General features: G+C 34.2%; 1 protein-coding gene across 4 annotated transcripts in view; it reads left to right on the top strand.

The window, feature by feature from the left end:
* LOC150092959 (uncharacterized) overlaps window positions 1-19,074 on the top strand; it is a 538,308-nt gene that overhangs the window by 288,702 nt on the left and 230,532 nt on the right. For all 4 annotated transcript variants that reach the window (XM_090413661.1, XM_090413660.1, XM_090413659.1 and 1 more), the window contains one exon: window positions 2,130-2,272. In XM_090413661.1, coding sequence (XP_090269787.1) covers window positions 2,130-2,272 — 143 coding nt within the window. The remainder of the gene's footprint in view (window positions 1-2,129; window positions 2,273-19,074) is intronic.

Here is a 19,074-nt window from a genome sequence, read left to right as displayed (position 1 = left end):
AATTGGTCGAAAGGTGGAAAAGGGGTGATATGATTGAGACATTCAAATTACTGAAGGGTTTCTATAAGATTAATCCAGAAGATATTTTTGAGAATAGGACTAGGGGCCATACATGGAAGCTGAGCAAGAACGTGATTATCAGGGGTGTTAGAGCTAGGTTTTTTACTTGGAGAGTGGTGAATGAGTGGAATAAACTGCCAGAGAGTGTTGTGGGTGCTACGACCGTGAATGAGTTCAAGGCAAGGTATGATAAATACTGTGTGAATGTCGAATAGTTGTTCTTGACATGATGTTAGGACCTCCCTCGATGAGTCTGTCGATTCCTTGGAGTTGCCCGGAATAATAATAATATTCCCGAATCTTCTGATCACTGTTGTCTTGGCCTTTGGTTTTGGCATTAAAGTTTCCACATCTGAATGACCTTCAATACCTTTGTTCACTATCAAGTCACCAACATAATCTTGGCTAATCCTCTTAACTTGAGGCAGAAATACTTTTAGCATTCTGTTACTCTTAAAACTTTACATCAACGTAATGTACAATTTGAACCTTTACAATATTTTATAATTAATAAACAATTCTGTGTCATTCTTTTTGTCAGTTATACAAGTTTGCAATCAGTATTTCACTGTTAATATACAGTAATGTACAATTTCGTTCCTTTCACATGATTTGTGACCTCTGTAAAATCGATGTCAAAATTTTTAACAAAATTTCACCACATTGAATTTTACACTACCACCACAGCAAACCTCAGACAGTTCCTTCACAGACATTATCACTTACAAGAAGATTCTTCTAAACATACTATTATTGAAGGCTACAAATTGTCTAAGATGGGAAAATTATTGTTGCTAATAGTACCTGGAATACTGCTCAAAGCAATCAGTTTGAATTGATTGCATTGAGCAGTATTTTTTGCTTTTTTTTCTCATGAAGTTGAGCAACCACAGAAGAGATGTGAGAGTCTAGTTAAAGAATTTTGAATTTTTAGTTTATTATTATTACTACATTGACACCTCCAAGGACTCATCACAGGAGGGCACCATACTCAACTCTGTTACACACAGCTACCATCAACGGTATCTATTATCCATCACCACCACAAATAGTATTTTTTTTTCTGTAAATTGATCGTGTTCCGAAGGCCAATTTGCCTGTATATGGGATGAAAAACCGAAGTTTCTGAGAGAAAAAAACCCTGCTACCCTTCATATGAAATCGGCTAACTCACCTTCAAATAAAAAAGCCATATAATGATTCCTCTCGTAACGGTGAGAATCAAACTTAGGTCTTTTCTAATCGATGGGTGCAATATACTGTCATTCTTCCAATTGCACTGCACTTCAGTTTTTATTGATTAAGCTGATGCTGCATGTTTTTGCTGATCTGTTTTTGTTTGTTTTCCTGTGTTCCTCTTTGTGAACTGTCAAACAAATTTCAGATATAAACAGTGACTTGCAAACCATCAGTTTTTCTGCTATAATTTTTGAAATAAAAAAAGTCAGAGAAATTTCAGCTTTGATCTAACAGGGTCATGCCAAAAATAGCATCATATGATCTTTTTCTTTTTAAAAAAAAAAAAAAAAAAAAATCAGCTAACGCCTTCTTATTCCCATCTATAGGGAGTAGGCGAGGCCGTTTTTTGCCCTTTTTTTTTTATGCTTGAATATTGTGACAATTTTGCTCTGTCACAGCCCATTCAACCATTGACAGGAAAGGCCATTCAAAGAGTATTTTATTATGTAAGGTGTTGTTCAATCTTATATAATATTATATAAGATGGAATATTATATTAAAGAGTAATATTAAGAATATTACTCTTTAGATATTTATGATTCTGGGCTTTTGAGGTCACAAATATTTATCTTAAGTGTTCCCATGTTAATTGTTTTAATTAAAGTAATATTAATCAAAAAAAGCTGAAGTGTTGGATATTTGTGATTTAGAAAAGTTTATAGTTGAAATTAATTAACAACCTTAAATCAAAAACACATCTGTCATAATTTCATCTCACACCATATAATTATATGTTGAAATTACAATTGAAATTCTCTAATTAATTTCAAGGATACTATTGTAATATGCCACGTAAAGGGAAACTATTTTTTCTCTATTCTTGAAAACAGATGATACATTACCACTGAGTGCAGTAGGATTATCAGGATCACAGAGTGAGCAGCAGCTTAATTCCACTAGCCAAGTAAATATAATGCCACCCCCACCTGATCCTACTTTCAAGTCTTCTACTAACAAGAAATATCATGAAAAGGTTAGTTTTGTGTTTTAGTTCTCCTTTTATATTAAATTTTAAAGCTTTCCTCTTTTTTTTTTTTTTAATAATTAATATATCATGTTTTGAAATGGTAATAATTGCTTCAAAAATTTGGTTTTTAATAAAGATGCACCTACTTTCACATTTCATACAAATCATTTACCTAATCAAGTTTGCAATCTGCTTGTGTATGACTCTGAACGACTGTGTGTATTTATAGTTTATGCATACCATCGTAATGTTGCATCTCTTTTTTTTTAGAATAGCTGACGTCTTCAAAAATATCATTTCATCTACAAAATATAGCACACAACTGCTGATTATTTTCCATTTAAAATAGTTGCAATGATTAATGCAATGTTTACACTGGTTACATTCTAACTTTTTGAAACTATCTGTTTTTGTGTACTTCCTAAAAATAGTGATGGATCTTTTTCTATATAGGAGCAGAGCAGCCATAATACCATTTTTACAGTTGGCTCTCACTATAACAAACTGCTGAACCGTTCCAATTAAAGCTCCATAGGTACATTGCTGTTCTAAAAAGACATCACTGTATCAAATTATCTACTGCAACAGACTCTGCCTGAGGTCATTGCAAATTTGTTATAGTGAGATTGGATTGCTCTCAGACCAAAAACAGCTGTTTTCTAAAGGTACAACATTAAAGTGGTATATCAACTACAGGTCAACTAAAATCTTATATCTGTGGAAAAACTTCCAGGGAGTAAAAAAATAATTTGTTATTAGAGCTACCTGACCTTTGTACTTGAGGGTAAATGAAAATTTAGATATTAACCATTTACTTCCTATTGCAAGTCAAAACAACAAAGATCCAACATTCATTCTGAGCTCCACTACCTATGTCAGCCTAATTTGGAGATATGGTCTGAGTTCAAATTCTGTCTGTTGTATGAAGAAGATTTTTCAACCAAGCTTGTGTCTGTTTCACAGACAGGTAGCTATTTTCCACCCCCCCCCTCTCTCCCCTACCCACCCATCCACCCCATTAACCCTCTAGATTAACTGTACCTTCAGCTTTCATTCCAGTTCTCCAGCTAGCATATAAGAAAATTGTGATATTGAATCCCATTCTAAAATCGAATTATGTAGCATCAAAATAATTTCTTTCATCCAATTCCTTTATATCCATATCATAATAACTAACGAAATTTGTTTTATTGTTATTGACATAAATGCCTCATTGGTCTCTCTTAACATATTCCATTATTTTCCATGCCATAAATTTTGGGCTCACAGACATAGAGACTCCTTATTTCATTTTTCAGTCTCTCTTAATGAATACTGATAATATTTGCACTTCTTTATTCAGTTAAAAGGGTGCTTAAGGGTCAAAGCTGTATAACTGAGAGAAGATTTCCACATAGCCTTTAAAGAAATGCAGAGAACCAACCAAGGCTTCTGACCTAATGTCCAATCCTCACCTTCTCGTGGTGCACCCTGTTAGGTATATACCTGGATACTGAACAAATGAGGATGGGATGGCAATTTGAGATTTTGCCAACGAAATTGTATTCTTATTGGCTTAAAACACAATATAAAATGATGATACAACATGACAAAATTTCATTCTGGCTGGTGCATCGCTTGATTAAACAAGACCCCACATTATTTTCGCCAGGAAACCAGGGCGAACAGTGAAAAGCCAGCTACTGGAACAAATCCTGAAACAGATCACAACTCAACATCACCAGGGTTCAACATTGCTACTATCAACATGAGAAGCCTGAATGGCAAAGAAATGGAGCTAGCTGAGGAATTGGATAAGTACCAGCTCGACATAATAGTGATGACTGAAACAAAAAAGACAAAATCTGGTGAGATTTTTGTGAGCAATAAGTACAAAATGTTGTATTCAGGTAATGACAATCAGGGAAAAGGTTTTATAGTATTGTACACAAAATATGAGGCTAATCTTCTTAAATGGTAAGCGGTATCTTAGGGTGATGTGGGAAAATATCAGAATGGGGAACAGGACAATGAGACTTATTTGTGCTTATGGTCCCACAGAAGGTTCTACTAAGGTAGAAGTGAAGAAATTTTTTAAAGCTTTAGAGAAAGCAACTGACACAATGAGAAAAGAAAGTTGGTCCTTGTCATCATCAATCATCATCATCATATTGCTGACATGTACCCTCAAGGGGTGTACAGAATTTATATCATTACTAATGATGTGAAAAATTCACATCATTACTAACTTCCTATCTACAATTTTCCTCCAAATCAGTCTGTTGTCAAGACTCCAACATTATCAGATTTTATATTTCTATCATCTAAGGCACTTTGTACTGTATCAATCCATCTATATCTTGGTCTTCCTCTGGGTCGTTTTCCTGCCAACCTGGCCGAGAACACTTGTTTTGCTAATATTTCCTTGCCCATTCTGTTTAAGTGACCATATCACTTGAGATTAGCTCTGCTGACACATTCCTGGATTCTGACAATGTCAAGTTCTTTCCTAATATCCTCATTTTTAATATGATATTGCCATTGATGCCATCTGTTCATGCCTCTAATCTTTCTCAGGACTCTCATATCTGTGGTCTCTAGTCTTTGTCAAGTGTTTTACTTCTGACCCAGCTCTCAGATCCATAAGTTAAAACTGGTTTGAACACTGTCTTGTATACAGCTAATTTAGTTTTCCGACTGATTTCTCTCTTATTCCATATGAATTTATTCAATTGACTTCCCACCATACCAGCTTTGCTGATTCTGTTGTCTATTTTCATATTTCTGTTGTCTATTTTCATATTTAATTTACCATCTTCACTAAAAATTGTGCCTTAGTAGCTGAAATGTTTTCCTGGTTCCACAGGTTCCCCATTCACAACACAGTTGACATTTTCAACAATTCTATCTATTTTCATTGTCTTTGTCTTTTTAATGCTGACCTTCATATCATATCTATTACAACAGTTATTCAATTTAGTCAGGGAATCTTGCAAACTTGTAGCAGATTTTTTTAGAAGTATAACATCATCCGCATAAAGCAAAGAACTGACATTAACATCTCCAATTCTGATATCATGTTTAATACCACTTTCCGTCATAATGTGATCCATATAGATAGTGAATAACAGAGGGGATTATGTACATCCTTGTCTCACACCAGATTTAACATTAAACCATCTTCCTGTACTTTATTCAATTCTAACTGCTGACTTACAACTCAAATAAAGACTAAGTATTGCTTGATATAATGCCCCATTGACACCATATTACTTTAGCGTATTGAATAGCTTCTCTCTTGGCACCTTGTCATATGCCTTTTCCAGATCAACTAAACTTAAATACAGATCTTTGTTATATTCCCATGCTTTCTCAACTATTTGTCGTAAAGTGAAGATCTCATCCTGACGGCCTCTATTTGGCCTGAATCCAGCCTGTTCTTCACCATGCTTTTCTTCCACAATTCTTCTCAACCGTTTCTCAAGTATACTTACATAGATCTTGCCAGGAATACTCTGTAGGGAAATACCTCTGTAATTCTCACATTGAGTTTTATTTCTGTTTTTTTATATGGGTACTATGAGAGCTCTGCTATGGAGTGAATGAGTGTGCTGATGGACTGCCAAGAAAGCAAGCAAATCATCTTCTGCAAATTTTTGTGCTTGTTATATGTATTTATATCTCTTCTTATTTATATTTTGCTTTATTTTCCTTCATCTGCTTCAAATAATCATTATTGAATCGAATTTTCTTTTATTCAATAATTTTATTTTATTCAATAGCAAAGCAGAGATTTTATTTTAAAAATTCAATTTTCACATTATTTTACAAGCTGTAAATATCATGCATATACTAATATTTTATTGGAGATCATTAAACATGGTCCTTTTCTTATAAACCATAAGAAAAAGATCCAGAGGAAGACCACAATATAGGCGGATTGATATAGTAAAAAGTTCCTTAGAAGATGGAAATATAAGATCTGACAATGTTAGTCTTGATAGGTAACAGATAATTTGGAGGAAATTTGTAGATAGGAAGTTAGTAATGATGTAAGTTTTTCATGTAGTACTATCATATCCTGTACACCCCCTTGATGGTACATGTCAGGGGGTGTATAGGATATGATAGTACTACATGAAAAACTTACATCATTACTAACTTCCTATCTACAAATTTCTTCCAAATTACCTGTTACCTGTCAAGACTAACATTGTCAGATCTTATATTTCTCTCTTCTAAGGCACTTTTTACTGTATCAATCCACCTATATCATGGTCTTCCTCTGGGTCTTTTTCTTGCCAACCTGGCAGAGAACACTTGGTTTACTAATCTTTCCTCTCCCATTCTGCTTAAGTGACCATAACACCTGATATTTAGCTCTTCTAACTCATTCCTGGATGCTAACAATGTTAAGTTCTTTCCTAATATCCTCGTTTTTAATATATTACCATTGATGCCATCTGTTCACTCCCTTAATCTTTCTCAGAACTCTCATATCTGTGATCTCTAGTCTTTGGCCAAGCGTTTTATTTCTCACCCAGTTCTCATATCCATAAGTTAAAATTGTTTTGAACACTGTCTTCTATTCAACTAATTTAGTGCTCTGACTAATTTCTCTCTTATTCCATGTGAATTTATTCAATTGACTTCTTACCATGCCAGCTTTGTTGAGTATGTTGTCTATTTCCATATTTAATTTACCATCTTCACTACAAATCATGCCTAAGTACCTGAAATGTTTCACTTGTTCTGTAGGTAGTCCATTCACGATGCAGTTGATATTTTCAATGTTTCTGCCTATTTTCACTGTCTTTGTCTTCTTATTGCCGATTTTCATACCAAATTTATCACAACAGTTATTCAATTTAGTCCGGGAATCTTGCAGACTTGTACTGCATTTATTTAAAAGTATTACACAAATTATTAAACCAACTTCCTGTACTTCCTTCAATTTCTGCTGACTTACAACTCAACCCAAATAAAGACCAAGTATTGCTTGTTATAATACCAAACTGACACCATACAACAGTAGTGTTTTGAATAGTTTTCTATTTGCATCTTGTCATATTCCTTTTCCAGATCTACAAAACTTAAATACAGATCTTGGTTATATTCCCATTATTTTTCAACTATTTGTCGTAAAGTGAAATTCTGATCCTGACAGCCTATGTTTGGCCTGAATCCAGCTTGTTCTACAACAAGCTTCTCTTCCACAATCCTTCTTAAGTATACTTGCATAAATCTTACCAGGAACACTCAGTAGTGAAATACCTCTGTAATTCTCACATTCAGTTTTATTATTTCCCTTTTTATATATGGGTACTACGAGAGCCCTACTCCAATCATCTGGAATTCTTCATTTTGTCCGGGCCTTCTGAACTATGCAGTGCAGCCACTGTAAGACTTTTATACCTCCATACTTGAGCATTTCTGGCTGAATATCATCTACTCCAGCTGACTTTTCAGATTTCAGGCTTTTGATGACTTTTTCTACTTCAAGTATGGATATGTTTTCCTGACTGTATGCCTGCTGAGTGTTTTTTTTACACTGTGCTTTCACTGATCATTTAATTTAGCATTTTTTCAAAATAATTACTCCATACACACGAAGGATATCTTTTTTCCAGTTTCCATGTCACCTTTATCATCTGTAATTCCCTTTAAAGCACATTTTCTTCCAATTCTGAGCTTTTTAAATCCAGAATTTGATACCTTCTTGATATTTATTATACATGTTCTTATGAAAATCTTCCAACGACTTTTGTTTGTCTAGTTTTACAGCATGTTTAGCTTTCTTATATTTGTATCTGTATTCTTTAAGAGCACAAGCTGACTTATTTGCCAAGAATGTTTGATATTTTTTTTTCTTTTCCTTCACTGCCTCTTTAACTTCCTGTGTCCACCATGGAGTTCTGATTTTTCTATCCTTGCAGACAACCTTACCACATGCCTCTGGCTAAATCAAGCAATGTTTTCTTCAGGTTTTGCCACTGAGTCTCCAAGGTTTGGTTCCTTTTCTCAAACTCTCATTTTTTATTCAATAAGGTTTGTGCACAGTTCACATGTGTGAGCTGTTAAAATTCTATTTGCTTTAAGTTTCTTACATATTCCTCTTTTCAATATGAAATTGAACTTTATCCTACTCAAGATTAAATCATGATCACTTCAGTTTCAAATCCTCTATACACTCTGGTGTCCTGCACTTGTGAGAAACATCACTATCAACAATAACATAGTCAATGAGACTTTTCTTATTCCTTGTCTCTTCTCTCCATATGAATTTATGCACATTTTATGTTGGAACATGGTGTTAATAATAACCAGTTCATGTGCTGAGCAGAAATTGAAGAGGTATTTGCTATTGCTATTAGCTTTGCTCTTTTCTCCAAATTTTCCCAAAATATTTTTGTATGTCTTACAATCATTTCCTACTCTGCTATTTAGATCTCCAACATGGACCAACATACAAAATATTATATTCAGGAAATGACAATCAAGGAAAAGAAGGAGTAGCCATAGTATTCAACACAAAATACGAGGCTAAGCTTCTTGAATGGCAGACCGTCTCAAGTAGAGTGATGTGGGCTAATATCAGAATGGGGAAATGGACAATGAGACTTATTTGTACCTATGGTCCTACAGAAGGCTCTACTAAGGTAGAAGTGGAGGAATTTTTTGATCCTTTAGAAAAAGCAACTGTCAGAATGAAAAAGGAAAAGTTGGTCCTTGTTGGGGATTTAAATGGCAGAGTAGGAAATGATTGTCAGACATACAAAAATATTTTGGGAAAATTTGGAGAAAAGAGCACAGCTAATAATAATGGCAGATACCTGTTGGATTTCTGCTGAGGACATGGACTGGTTATTACTAACACATAAAAATGTGCACAAATTCACATGGAGAGAAGAAGCAAGGAATAAGAAAAGTCTCATTGACTATGTTATTGTTGATAGTGATGTTTTCTCCCTGGTGCCAGGACACCAGAGTGTACAGATGATTTGAAATTGGAAGTGATCACTATTTACTATTTAGTCTTGAGCAGGATAAAATTGAATTTCACATTGAAAAGAATAACATGTAAAAAAGTTTTAAAGCGAATAAAAGTTGAGCAGCTCTCAGATGTGAACTGTAGACTAAAATACACAAAGATTATTGAAGAAAAAATGAAGGAGTTTGAGGACAGGAACCAAACCTTGGAGATTCAGTGCTAACCTTGAAGAATACCCTGATTGATTCAGCCAGAGAGACATGTGGGAGGTTGTCTGCAAGGATAGAATAATCAGAACTCCATGGTGGACACAGGAAGTTAAAGAGGCAGTGAAGGAAAAGAAGAAAGGCATATCAAAAGTTCCTGGCAAATAAGTCAGCTTGTGCTCTTAGAGAATACAGAAACAAATGTAAGAAAGCGAAACACTGTGTAAAACTAGCTAAACAGAAGTCATGGGAGGACTTTGTCAAGAACATAGAAAATAAATATCAAGAAGGTGGTAAGATATTCTGGAGGTTGTTGAAGAAGCTTAGAAATGGAGGAAAGAGTGCTGTAAAAGGAGTTAAAGATTAAAGATTATAAAATACAATCCTGCTACTCCAAAGAAATAACAGAAAATTAGAAGGAAATATTGAATTTAAATGTAAAACATACGAAAATTCAAAAGTATATGTGAGTAGAGTAGTGACATGAAAAACGGGAGAAAAAGATATCCGTGAAGTATGGGGTAATTACTTCGAAAAATTGCTAAATGAAACACTCAGTGATAGAACAGTGGTAAAAAAACACTCAACAGGCATGCATTCAGGAATACATATCCATACTTGAAGTAGAAAAAGCCATCAAAGGCTTAAAATGTGGAAAAGGAAGCAGGAGTAGATGTTATTCCACCGGAAATGCTGAAGTATGGTGGTATAAAAGTCTTACAGTGGCTGCACTGCATCGTTCAGAAAGCCTGGACAGAGGGACGAATTCTATTATTATTTGTTAGTTATTTATATTTTGCAAACAAATCTCTTTCCCTCTTGTCATAAGTTTTTTTTAATTTTATTTTTCTAAATTATGTGCATCATAAATGAGAACATCCATATCTACAGATTCTAGGATGACATGTAATTTGCTCCACCTGAGGAACTTATCAATCACACACATATAATAATACCACATCTATAAATTGTTAGTAATTCATTTGCCTCTCATGACTGTTTTTCTATTCACACCACTTTTTCCCTTCTATATAATTGCTACCCATTCTCACATAGCTTACATCTAATTAATTTCATCTCACATAGTTAGACCTTTTCTTCTTCTTCTTATGTCTCTACAGCCCAGATCAAGTTATGGCCAGCAGGATTTGTTATTTTGGTCTTTTACCAAGAATTTTACTATTTATTGTCTTCTTGTGAGTGCTGGCATATGAATGGGCCATATTTTTCATACAAAGAACATGTCCTGCTGCTCACAACAGCTTTGTGAATTTTGCAAGTTTTTTTTTATAAAGTTTATACTGTAACTCATTGTTGTATCTGATCTCCAGAGACTGTTGTCATTCACTTGACCAAATATTTTTGTAAGCATTTTCATTTAAGAAGCTGAAATGAAATTCTGCTCCCTTGCTGTAAATATCCAGGTTTCACATTCGTAGTTAACATCTGGATGAATTATCGATTTGTATATTTTTACTTTAATCTTGAACATAAGTACACGTGAGAGAAAATAAAAAGTCTGCTTATCCCTCTTTATTCTATTCTGCACTTATAGCATCTCATTTGGTTGGGTAGTGATCATTACTCTTAAATGTTTAAATTGTTTCAAAAAAAATCAGTTCTGATTCTGCTTGGTATTAATCAAATCATTATTTTAGTTTTTTGTTGATTAATTTTTAGCCTCTCTCTTATGCTAATATTTCTAGTTTCAAATATGTTTCTTCTACTTTCTGTTTATGTTGATGTGTTCTGTTTTTCCTTGTCTTGATGTTAATGTCATCTGCATATGCTACAAACGCCACTGATTTGTTTATTAGAGTATCTATTTAAGGAACATAGAATGAAAAAGCCTCACCTTAGATCTTTTAGTGCTTTAAATGAGTCTGTAAAATTTAAGGTAACCAGTGGTGTTCCACAAGGATCAGTCCTTCGTCCACTGTTATTCAATCTGTACATTAATGACATTGGGAGGGATTTGACAGGCGACATCCATTTGTTTCCTCATAATGCAAAGATAGATAGGGTAATCACGAATGCAGTTGATATGCAGTACTTGCAGAATGATTTGGCTGGAATTGTGGATGGGAAAATGGATGTCAGTTCAATGTAAGTAAATGCAAAGTCATTCACTTCAGCGTGATTAGATATTCAATGTCGTATTATATTGATGGAATTAGGCTAAAAGAAACTGATGAGGCTAGGGATCTTGGAATGTTAATAGATAGGAAGTTGAAGTTAATGGGTCATGTAGCAAAGATTGCAAATACAACTCAAAAATAATTGCAATGCTGACACAAACTTTGACATGTAAAGATAAGGATATTATTTTGTCTCTTTATAAGGACTTGATAAGATCTCACTTGGGCTATTGTGCATAGGTCTGGCTCCTGGTATCTGTTGTGATTCTGATGCAGTAGAGAGAGCACAAAGAAGAGTGTTAAAAATGATATTAGGATTGTGGAATACTGATTATGAAGATAGATTGGAATTTGTAGACTGCAGACACCAACAAACAGGAGAAAGAGGAGTGATATGATTGAGACTTACAAATTTCTGAAAGGGTTTACAGAATTTTTAATTTTACAAAAGGTGGGGAAAAGATGCGAGGGCATCCATGGAAGTTGAGAATGAATGGTGTGAAGAAGAGGGTGAGATCTAGATTTTTCTCTCAGAGTGGTGCATGATTGGAATGGATTGCCATTGGATGTTGTGTGTGCAAGCAGTACGAATCAATTCAAGAACAAGAATGATAGCTGGTGCATGCAGTATGTGGCCTTCCTTGATGACTCCCTAACTCCAGTGAGTCCTATACTCTTAATAATAATAATAAAATATACCAACCAAATATTGGTTATTACCTCCCCCTCCCCACACACACATGAAGTTTTGGTTTCAATTAAAGAATGCATCATAATTTGTGACACATTTGCCAATATGCAAACAGGAAGACTGAGAAAACATCAAGTCTTGTTGCAAGATCAAGGATAGTCAGCAAGCTTTTGTCTTGTCCCGATGCAAACATGTTCATTATTAAAGCTCATAGCTTGCTTGGTCACATATTTCTTGTAGGAATGGAATATTGATCCATTCTATATTGAATATTGAATCAATACAAAGTATTGATTTCATTTCTTAACTAATTCAGTTGTTTTTCAATGATATTCTCTGTACTTTTTTAAAGGATTAGTATGATTTATACTTTTTTAATTTTGTTCTGTAGTATTCTTTATTTCATTCTTTAACTATCTTCTGTTATGCTTTGATAAAGCTGATAGTTTCAGCAGTTTCATTATAAATGTCTGTAATTTTTAGAGCTACATGAATCTTCATGCAGTCTGTTAATGTCTCCAGGAGTTTTATCTTTTCATTTCCATCCATTCCTTAGTACATTAGGCTCTGTGGTCTGCCATGCAAAGTAACTTTGCTTCATATACCTAATTAATCCAATGATAGAGAATTTAAGCATATTTATTTAGTATTGCATTCTTAATCGTATGAGATTTTAATGATATTTGTGACACGCACAGATTATTAGATATAAATACACATTTACAAGATTAAAGAATAATTTTTATCATTGAAATATTTCTACTAGAAATTAACAGGTCATCATCAGAAGATAATCACAAAGTGAAACAAGGAACATTTATCCTATTTACAGAGCTGAGTTGCATTCCAGGGTGCCATCATATAGGTGGTTACAATTAAAGCTAAAATTAAATGATTTGAAATGCAAAATTAATGAAATTTAGATGAATGGTTGAATGATACGGCATTATATTAAAGGGGATGGAGGAGAAGAACACACTACTGCTTGCCGTTTATTTTTAAGGATGAGACTTTCCCAAATCTTGGCAATGGATAGGCAATCATTTTGATTTAAGTTTGGGTAGTGTAGAAGTGGTTCAACACTCTCTTTAAATTTAAAGTCTTTAAGTTTAGGTTTAGTCAAACCTAAACTGTCACTGATGTAAAAGGTGAGTATGGACCATCTCCTCTGTGCTGAGCAAGGCCAGATTTTTTAGATTTATTGATGATGATATAAGACAAGTGTCGTTTCTTGACCAAATGTCCTGTTTGTCCAAAATATGAGTGAAGGCACTCACACTAAACCTAACAAACACCAGTGAGGGAGGGAGAGGTGGGATTTTGTTGGGACTAAATATCTTTTCAGGTCTTTGTAATCGCCTCTGAGATGTGTGTGATATATTGGATAGGCACTTGCCATACAAGTTTAGAGTCATTCTTGGGGTTAGGCTTGTATGTTTCCAGGATGCATTTAAACTTCCTTGAGGTTTAGCCATTCTGTAGTATGATGCATTGGACTGTAATCCATTCTTGTTGTAGAGCTTGGATTGGAGCAAATAATATGTGCTCTATTGAGCAAAGATTTAAAGATGCCTGTTTTTTTTTTTTAGATTATTGGCTGAACCTTGCTGTATATACCAGCAAGTTCAGGTGACAAAGGGCTTTCCTTAACAGTTCCTTTGATCTCTTTATAGAATTGGTTTCTGCATATGAAATAGCCTGAGTGCATGAAGAAAAATTGAACAGTTCACTTGTCTGGAGAGAACTCTTTTGATAACTGTTAGAGAGTGTCAGCCAGAGGTACACTGGTGAATATGGACTGAATGTTAAATCTTGCCATGATGTCTGTAGGCTGAAGGGTTAGGTTGTTGTTTTTTTGTCAGAAATTCAGATGAAGTTTTCACAGACTCATGTATGGCCTCTGAAAATTAATGAAAATTTTTCACAGACTCATCTGTGGCCTCTGAAATTAGTGAAAATTTCTATTTTGCATATATATGTTTACTGATTAGTAGCATGTTACCATTACCTTGACTGTGTACAAGCAGTCTCGAACTTACAAATTATCCTGAAAAGGCTATGAAAAAAAGTTATAAAAATTTTACTTAATGCACGTTACTCACAATGCCTAACAGCAGTCACTGCAGAGTAGACAGTGTATGCAATACAAGTGTAGTCTTCCTTACTTTTTAATATGGATGTATGGTGTATTTATATTCATACTTTCATAATTTTTTAGTGTTTGTATGAATGGAGGTTTGTATGTACAGTGATGACAGGAAAAAGGAACAGAAATGGAAAAGTGTACCAATGTGTGAATGCATCAGAATTAATCTAGAAATGGAAATGAAAATAATAAAAAAAAAAATTATCTGGTACTTGCAAATTTTCTTTTAAAGAATTCTGTACCAGGTACATAATGTCTGACATATAAAGTTTTCAAAGTTGATTTTTTCATCACAGCAAGTGATGAAAAAATATATATGTATGCAAATTCTTGTATGTAACATTTTTTTCATGATGAAAATTTTTGGATAACACTGGTAAAGACATTTTAATGTCACTGTGAAGGTGGACAAAGCAGTTGCAATTATGGATTATAATGTCTCATATGTCATAAAAGTCCAAAGAGAAATAGATTATGCTTTTAGCTTGTTATCGAGAGTTTTATGGACAGAAGCCACTGTTCAGTGATTTCTTGATAATTTCATGTTGAAAGTCTAACAGTAATATACTAGATTAAAGCTAGTATATTACTGTATTTTGCATTAACAATTACAAACCAAACTCTAATTTGTTTGCACAAGCCTGTGAATGAAAGCAAAAGAAATAACCTTTAAAAACACATTAATGCACTACCCCATGCACATAGTATAAACACAGAAATGAGGTAATTAGGTTATTTTGCTAACAAAAATAACAGAATAACTTATTTACTTCATTCTCTGTATCTTCAATTGACACACACATACACTAAAATTATCATAACTTAGAATTGATATTTAATTGTTTAATTAAACCTCGTTCATTTGTAACTACATCAGTGTAAGAAATAAAAATTTAAACTTGCTAGATTCCCACACTTATTGTATGCTTTCCTTGCTTGACTTTGAGCAGCTGCAACTGTTCATAGATAACAATCCTGTTTGGCAGTCCCCCCCCCATATGTCTCATATCTGAGATGTACAGTCTTTCATCAAGAGTTTTCTTTTTAACTCTAATCTTAAGAGGTGCCTGTGGCATAGTAAATTAATAACAGAACACTTATAGACAAGAGTAATAACTTTAATTAAATAAAGGTACAAATATTTCGTACTGAAAGTAAAAGTACATCCTCAATGTAGAACAATCAGTTAAAAGGAATGGAATACAAAGTACAGAACAGTCGGTGGATCACCAAATAAATTGTTGCCACATGCCAGAAGATTACTAAAATATTATTAAATAGTTCTTTAAAGATAATAATTTCATTGATGGTTGCATAAACTAAGAGTCTCCCAAACTTTTGGGAAAGAGAGACACTCATTTCGATTTAAATTTGGCTGATGTAAAAGGGCTTCGCAACTTTCTTTAAAAAGGCATTCATATTTATACCTGCATCTGTGGAGAAGACAAGCTTTATCCCACTGAATATTATGATTAATGTCAATGCTATGTTGTGCTAGACCAGACTTATGAGGTTTCGTGTATTCGATATAATATTGATGTTCCTTCATTCTTTTTTCCACAGAACAGCCTGTTTGTCCAAAATAAGATACATTGCATTCACATGGTATATGGTAAACATCAGCTAATGACAGAGGTGACAGTTTTTCTTTTGTAGATGGCAACAAGTGAGAAATTTTGTTCATAGGAAAATATGTGGGAATAAGATGATACTTTTTCAAAATTCTGCCTATAGGTTCTAAGATGCCTGAAATGTAAGGGATAGGAACTCTGCAGTCCATTGAAGAATCATAAGGTGTTGGAATATAGGAGTCAACTATCTGCTGGATTTGATTGGAGTTGTAACCACTGGTGAGCTATGGAAATTTTAACAAAGGGGATTTTAACATCATCGAGGAAAAAAAAAAAAAAAAAAAAAACGTATTTCACATTAATGAAACAAAAATTGTTATTAATACAGCTTGTGTACAATTCTAATCAGATTGTATGAGAGGACAATCTACCTCTAAAGGCTATCATTTTTAAACAAATATTTCACGATCTAAATATCAAATATTTGCACACAATCAACTGTATTAATTTATCTTAGAAAAACATTTTTTAACTATCAAAATATAATAAGGATGAAATCTTTTATAAAACTTTTGATTGGCTACTGGTTTTACCATACAATTGGCTACCAGAAGAGAGAAGGGTAAAGATAGCGCATGCGCTTATTTTATTTTTAAACTTGGGCGCATTCGTTATAGAGGAGTTGAAACAATAATTCCAAATAATCTATACACTGCTGAATAGACTCATTTTTGTTAGGTTACCGTATGAGTTTGTCGCTCAATGTTTCAAAAAAATTTTTTTTTTTTTTTAAATAAAAAAAAGTAAACAAGAAGAACAAGAGGCTCGCAAATTTGAGAAACATTTAACAAAGGGCTCGCACGAGCCCCCACAGTGGTGAGCTATAAGCAACCCCCTTATAGCTCACCACCGATTGTAACCATTAAATTCTATTAACTTTTTTACAGTGAAAAGTTCTTGTTGTAAGCTTAATGGAGAGGAGTATACTTTATGTGCTCTAGTAATTAAAGATTTGATAATGCCAATTTTTTGAGAGCTGTGATGAGCAGACTTTTGATGAATGTATCTTCTAGTAAAAGTAGGTTTTCGATAGACACTTGTAGACAAAGTACCAGAGGATGTGCGTGTAAGGAGGATGTCCAAAAATGGTAAATACTTGTTTGTAGATCTTCTTTTTCCAGCTGAAATAACCTGAATTTTTTACGAATTCAAGAATCTTTGCAATATCCAGAGGGTAATCATCATATAGTAAGTTGACCGTGTCAGCTAATGGAATATTGGTAAATTCTATTTAAAAACTGTTGAAAGTTTATTTTTCACTTGGTTAGACTATAATAAATTTAGTTTAATCCTTTATCCAAGTGTAAGCAGACTTTTGATGAATATATCTTCCAGTAAAAGTAGGTTTTCAATAGACACTTGTAGACAAAGTACCAGACGATGTGCGTGTAAGGAGGATGTCCAAAAATGGTAAACTACCAGAATTTTCTTTTTCCATGGTGAACTGAATGCGTGGGTGAAGGCTATTTATCTGTTGTAGAAAAGTGGTAAGTTCCTCTTCAGCATGTGACCAAGTAGCAAAAACATCATCGACATAACGAAACCAAAGAGAGGGTTGGAGATGAATGGATAAGAACAAGATGTCTTCTAGATGTTTCAAAAAATAGTTTGCCAAATGTGGAGACAGAAGGCTTCCCACTGCAGTACCTTCAACTTGTTTGTAGATCTTCTTTTTCCAGCTGAAATAACCTGAATTTTTTACTAATTCAAGAATCTTTGCAATATCCGGATGGTAATCATCATATAATAAGTTGACCGTATCAGCTAATGGAATATTGATAAATTCTTTTTAAAAACTGTTGAAAGTTTATTTTTCACTTGGTTAGACTATAATAAATTTAGTTTAATCCTTTATCCAAGTGTGAGCAAACAAACTTTGTGCCTGAAAGTATCTTTGGGACTGGGGTAAGGTGGTACAACACTGGGAAACTCGTTGCAAAGGTGGAGCAAGCTAACATCACTCCTATCTGAGTATCTCCCATAATGCAAAACACATCTCCTTGCAGATATGTATAATGTTATGCATTAAGGGAAGGGCCACTACCCAGACTAGTTTCGACCTTTATTGAGGTCTCTTCAGTGGGAGCCAGTAGTGGCCCTTCCCTTAATGCATAACATTAGACATATCTGCAAGGAGACGTGTTTTGCATTATGGGAGATACTGAGATAGGAGTGATGTTAGCTTGCTCCACCTTTGCAACGAGTTTTCCGGTGTTGTTCCACCTTACCCCAGTCCTGAAGATACTTTCAGGCACAAACTTTGTTTGCTCACACTTGGATAAAGGATTAAACTAAATTTATTATAGTCTTACGAAGTGAAAAATAAACTTTCAACATCTTTCTCTAAATCCAGAGTAATTTATTAAAAAGGTGGCACACTATTTGGCAACTCCTATAGGTAGAGATGACCTTGCTAATTCCTCTGCCCAGTATCTCCACTTGGGCCTGGCTCCCACTGAAGAGACCTCAATAAAGGTCGAAACTAGTCTGGGTAGTGGCCCTTCCCTTAATGCATAACATTAGACGTATCTGCAAGGAGATGTGTTTTGCATTATGGGAGATACTGAGATAGGAGTCATGTTAGCTTGCTCCACCTTTGCAGCGAGTTTCCCGGTGTTGTACCACCTTACCCCAGTCCCGAAGATACTTTCAGGCACAAACTTTGTTTGCTCACACTTGGATAAAGGATAAAACTAAATTTACTACTTAAAAACTAATAATAAGAATTAGTTATAACATGGTTGTAAAATCCATAATTTCAAAAATGAATATCAAAACTGACTAATAAGTCAGACTCTTTGATTTGAACATCCTTGATTTTTTCAAGAAAATGTGTTGAATTTTTGATGTAAGATCTAGAATGTCCAGTAAGGGCAGTTAATGAACGTGACAAAAATTTAGCAATTCGATAAGTGGGAGAGTCAACACAATTCATGATAGGTCTTACTGGGTAACCTTCATTATGGATTTTTGGGGAGGCCATGTAAGCGAGGAGTTCTTCCAAAATGGGTGTGCAGTTTATCCAC

Source organism: Typopeltis vanoorti, chromosome 24 (genome assembly GCF_054136105.1).
Source record: "Typopeltis vanoorti isolate ZY-2024b chromosome 24, IOZ_Tvanoo_1.0, whole genome shotgun sequence".
NCBI classification, from domain to species: Eukaryota; Metazoa; Arthropoda; class Arachnida; order Uropygi; family Thelyphonidae; genus Typopeltis; species Typopeltis vanoorti.
Note: the sequence above shows the minus strand (reverse complement) of the source record. Positions and strands in the feature narration are given on the sequence as shown.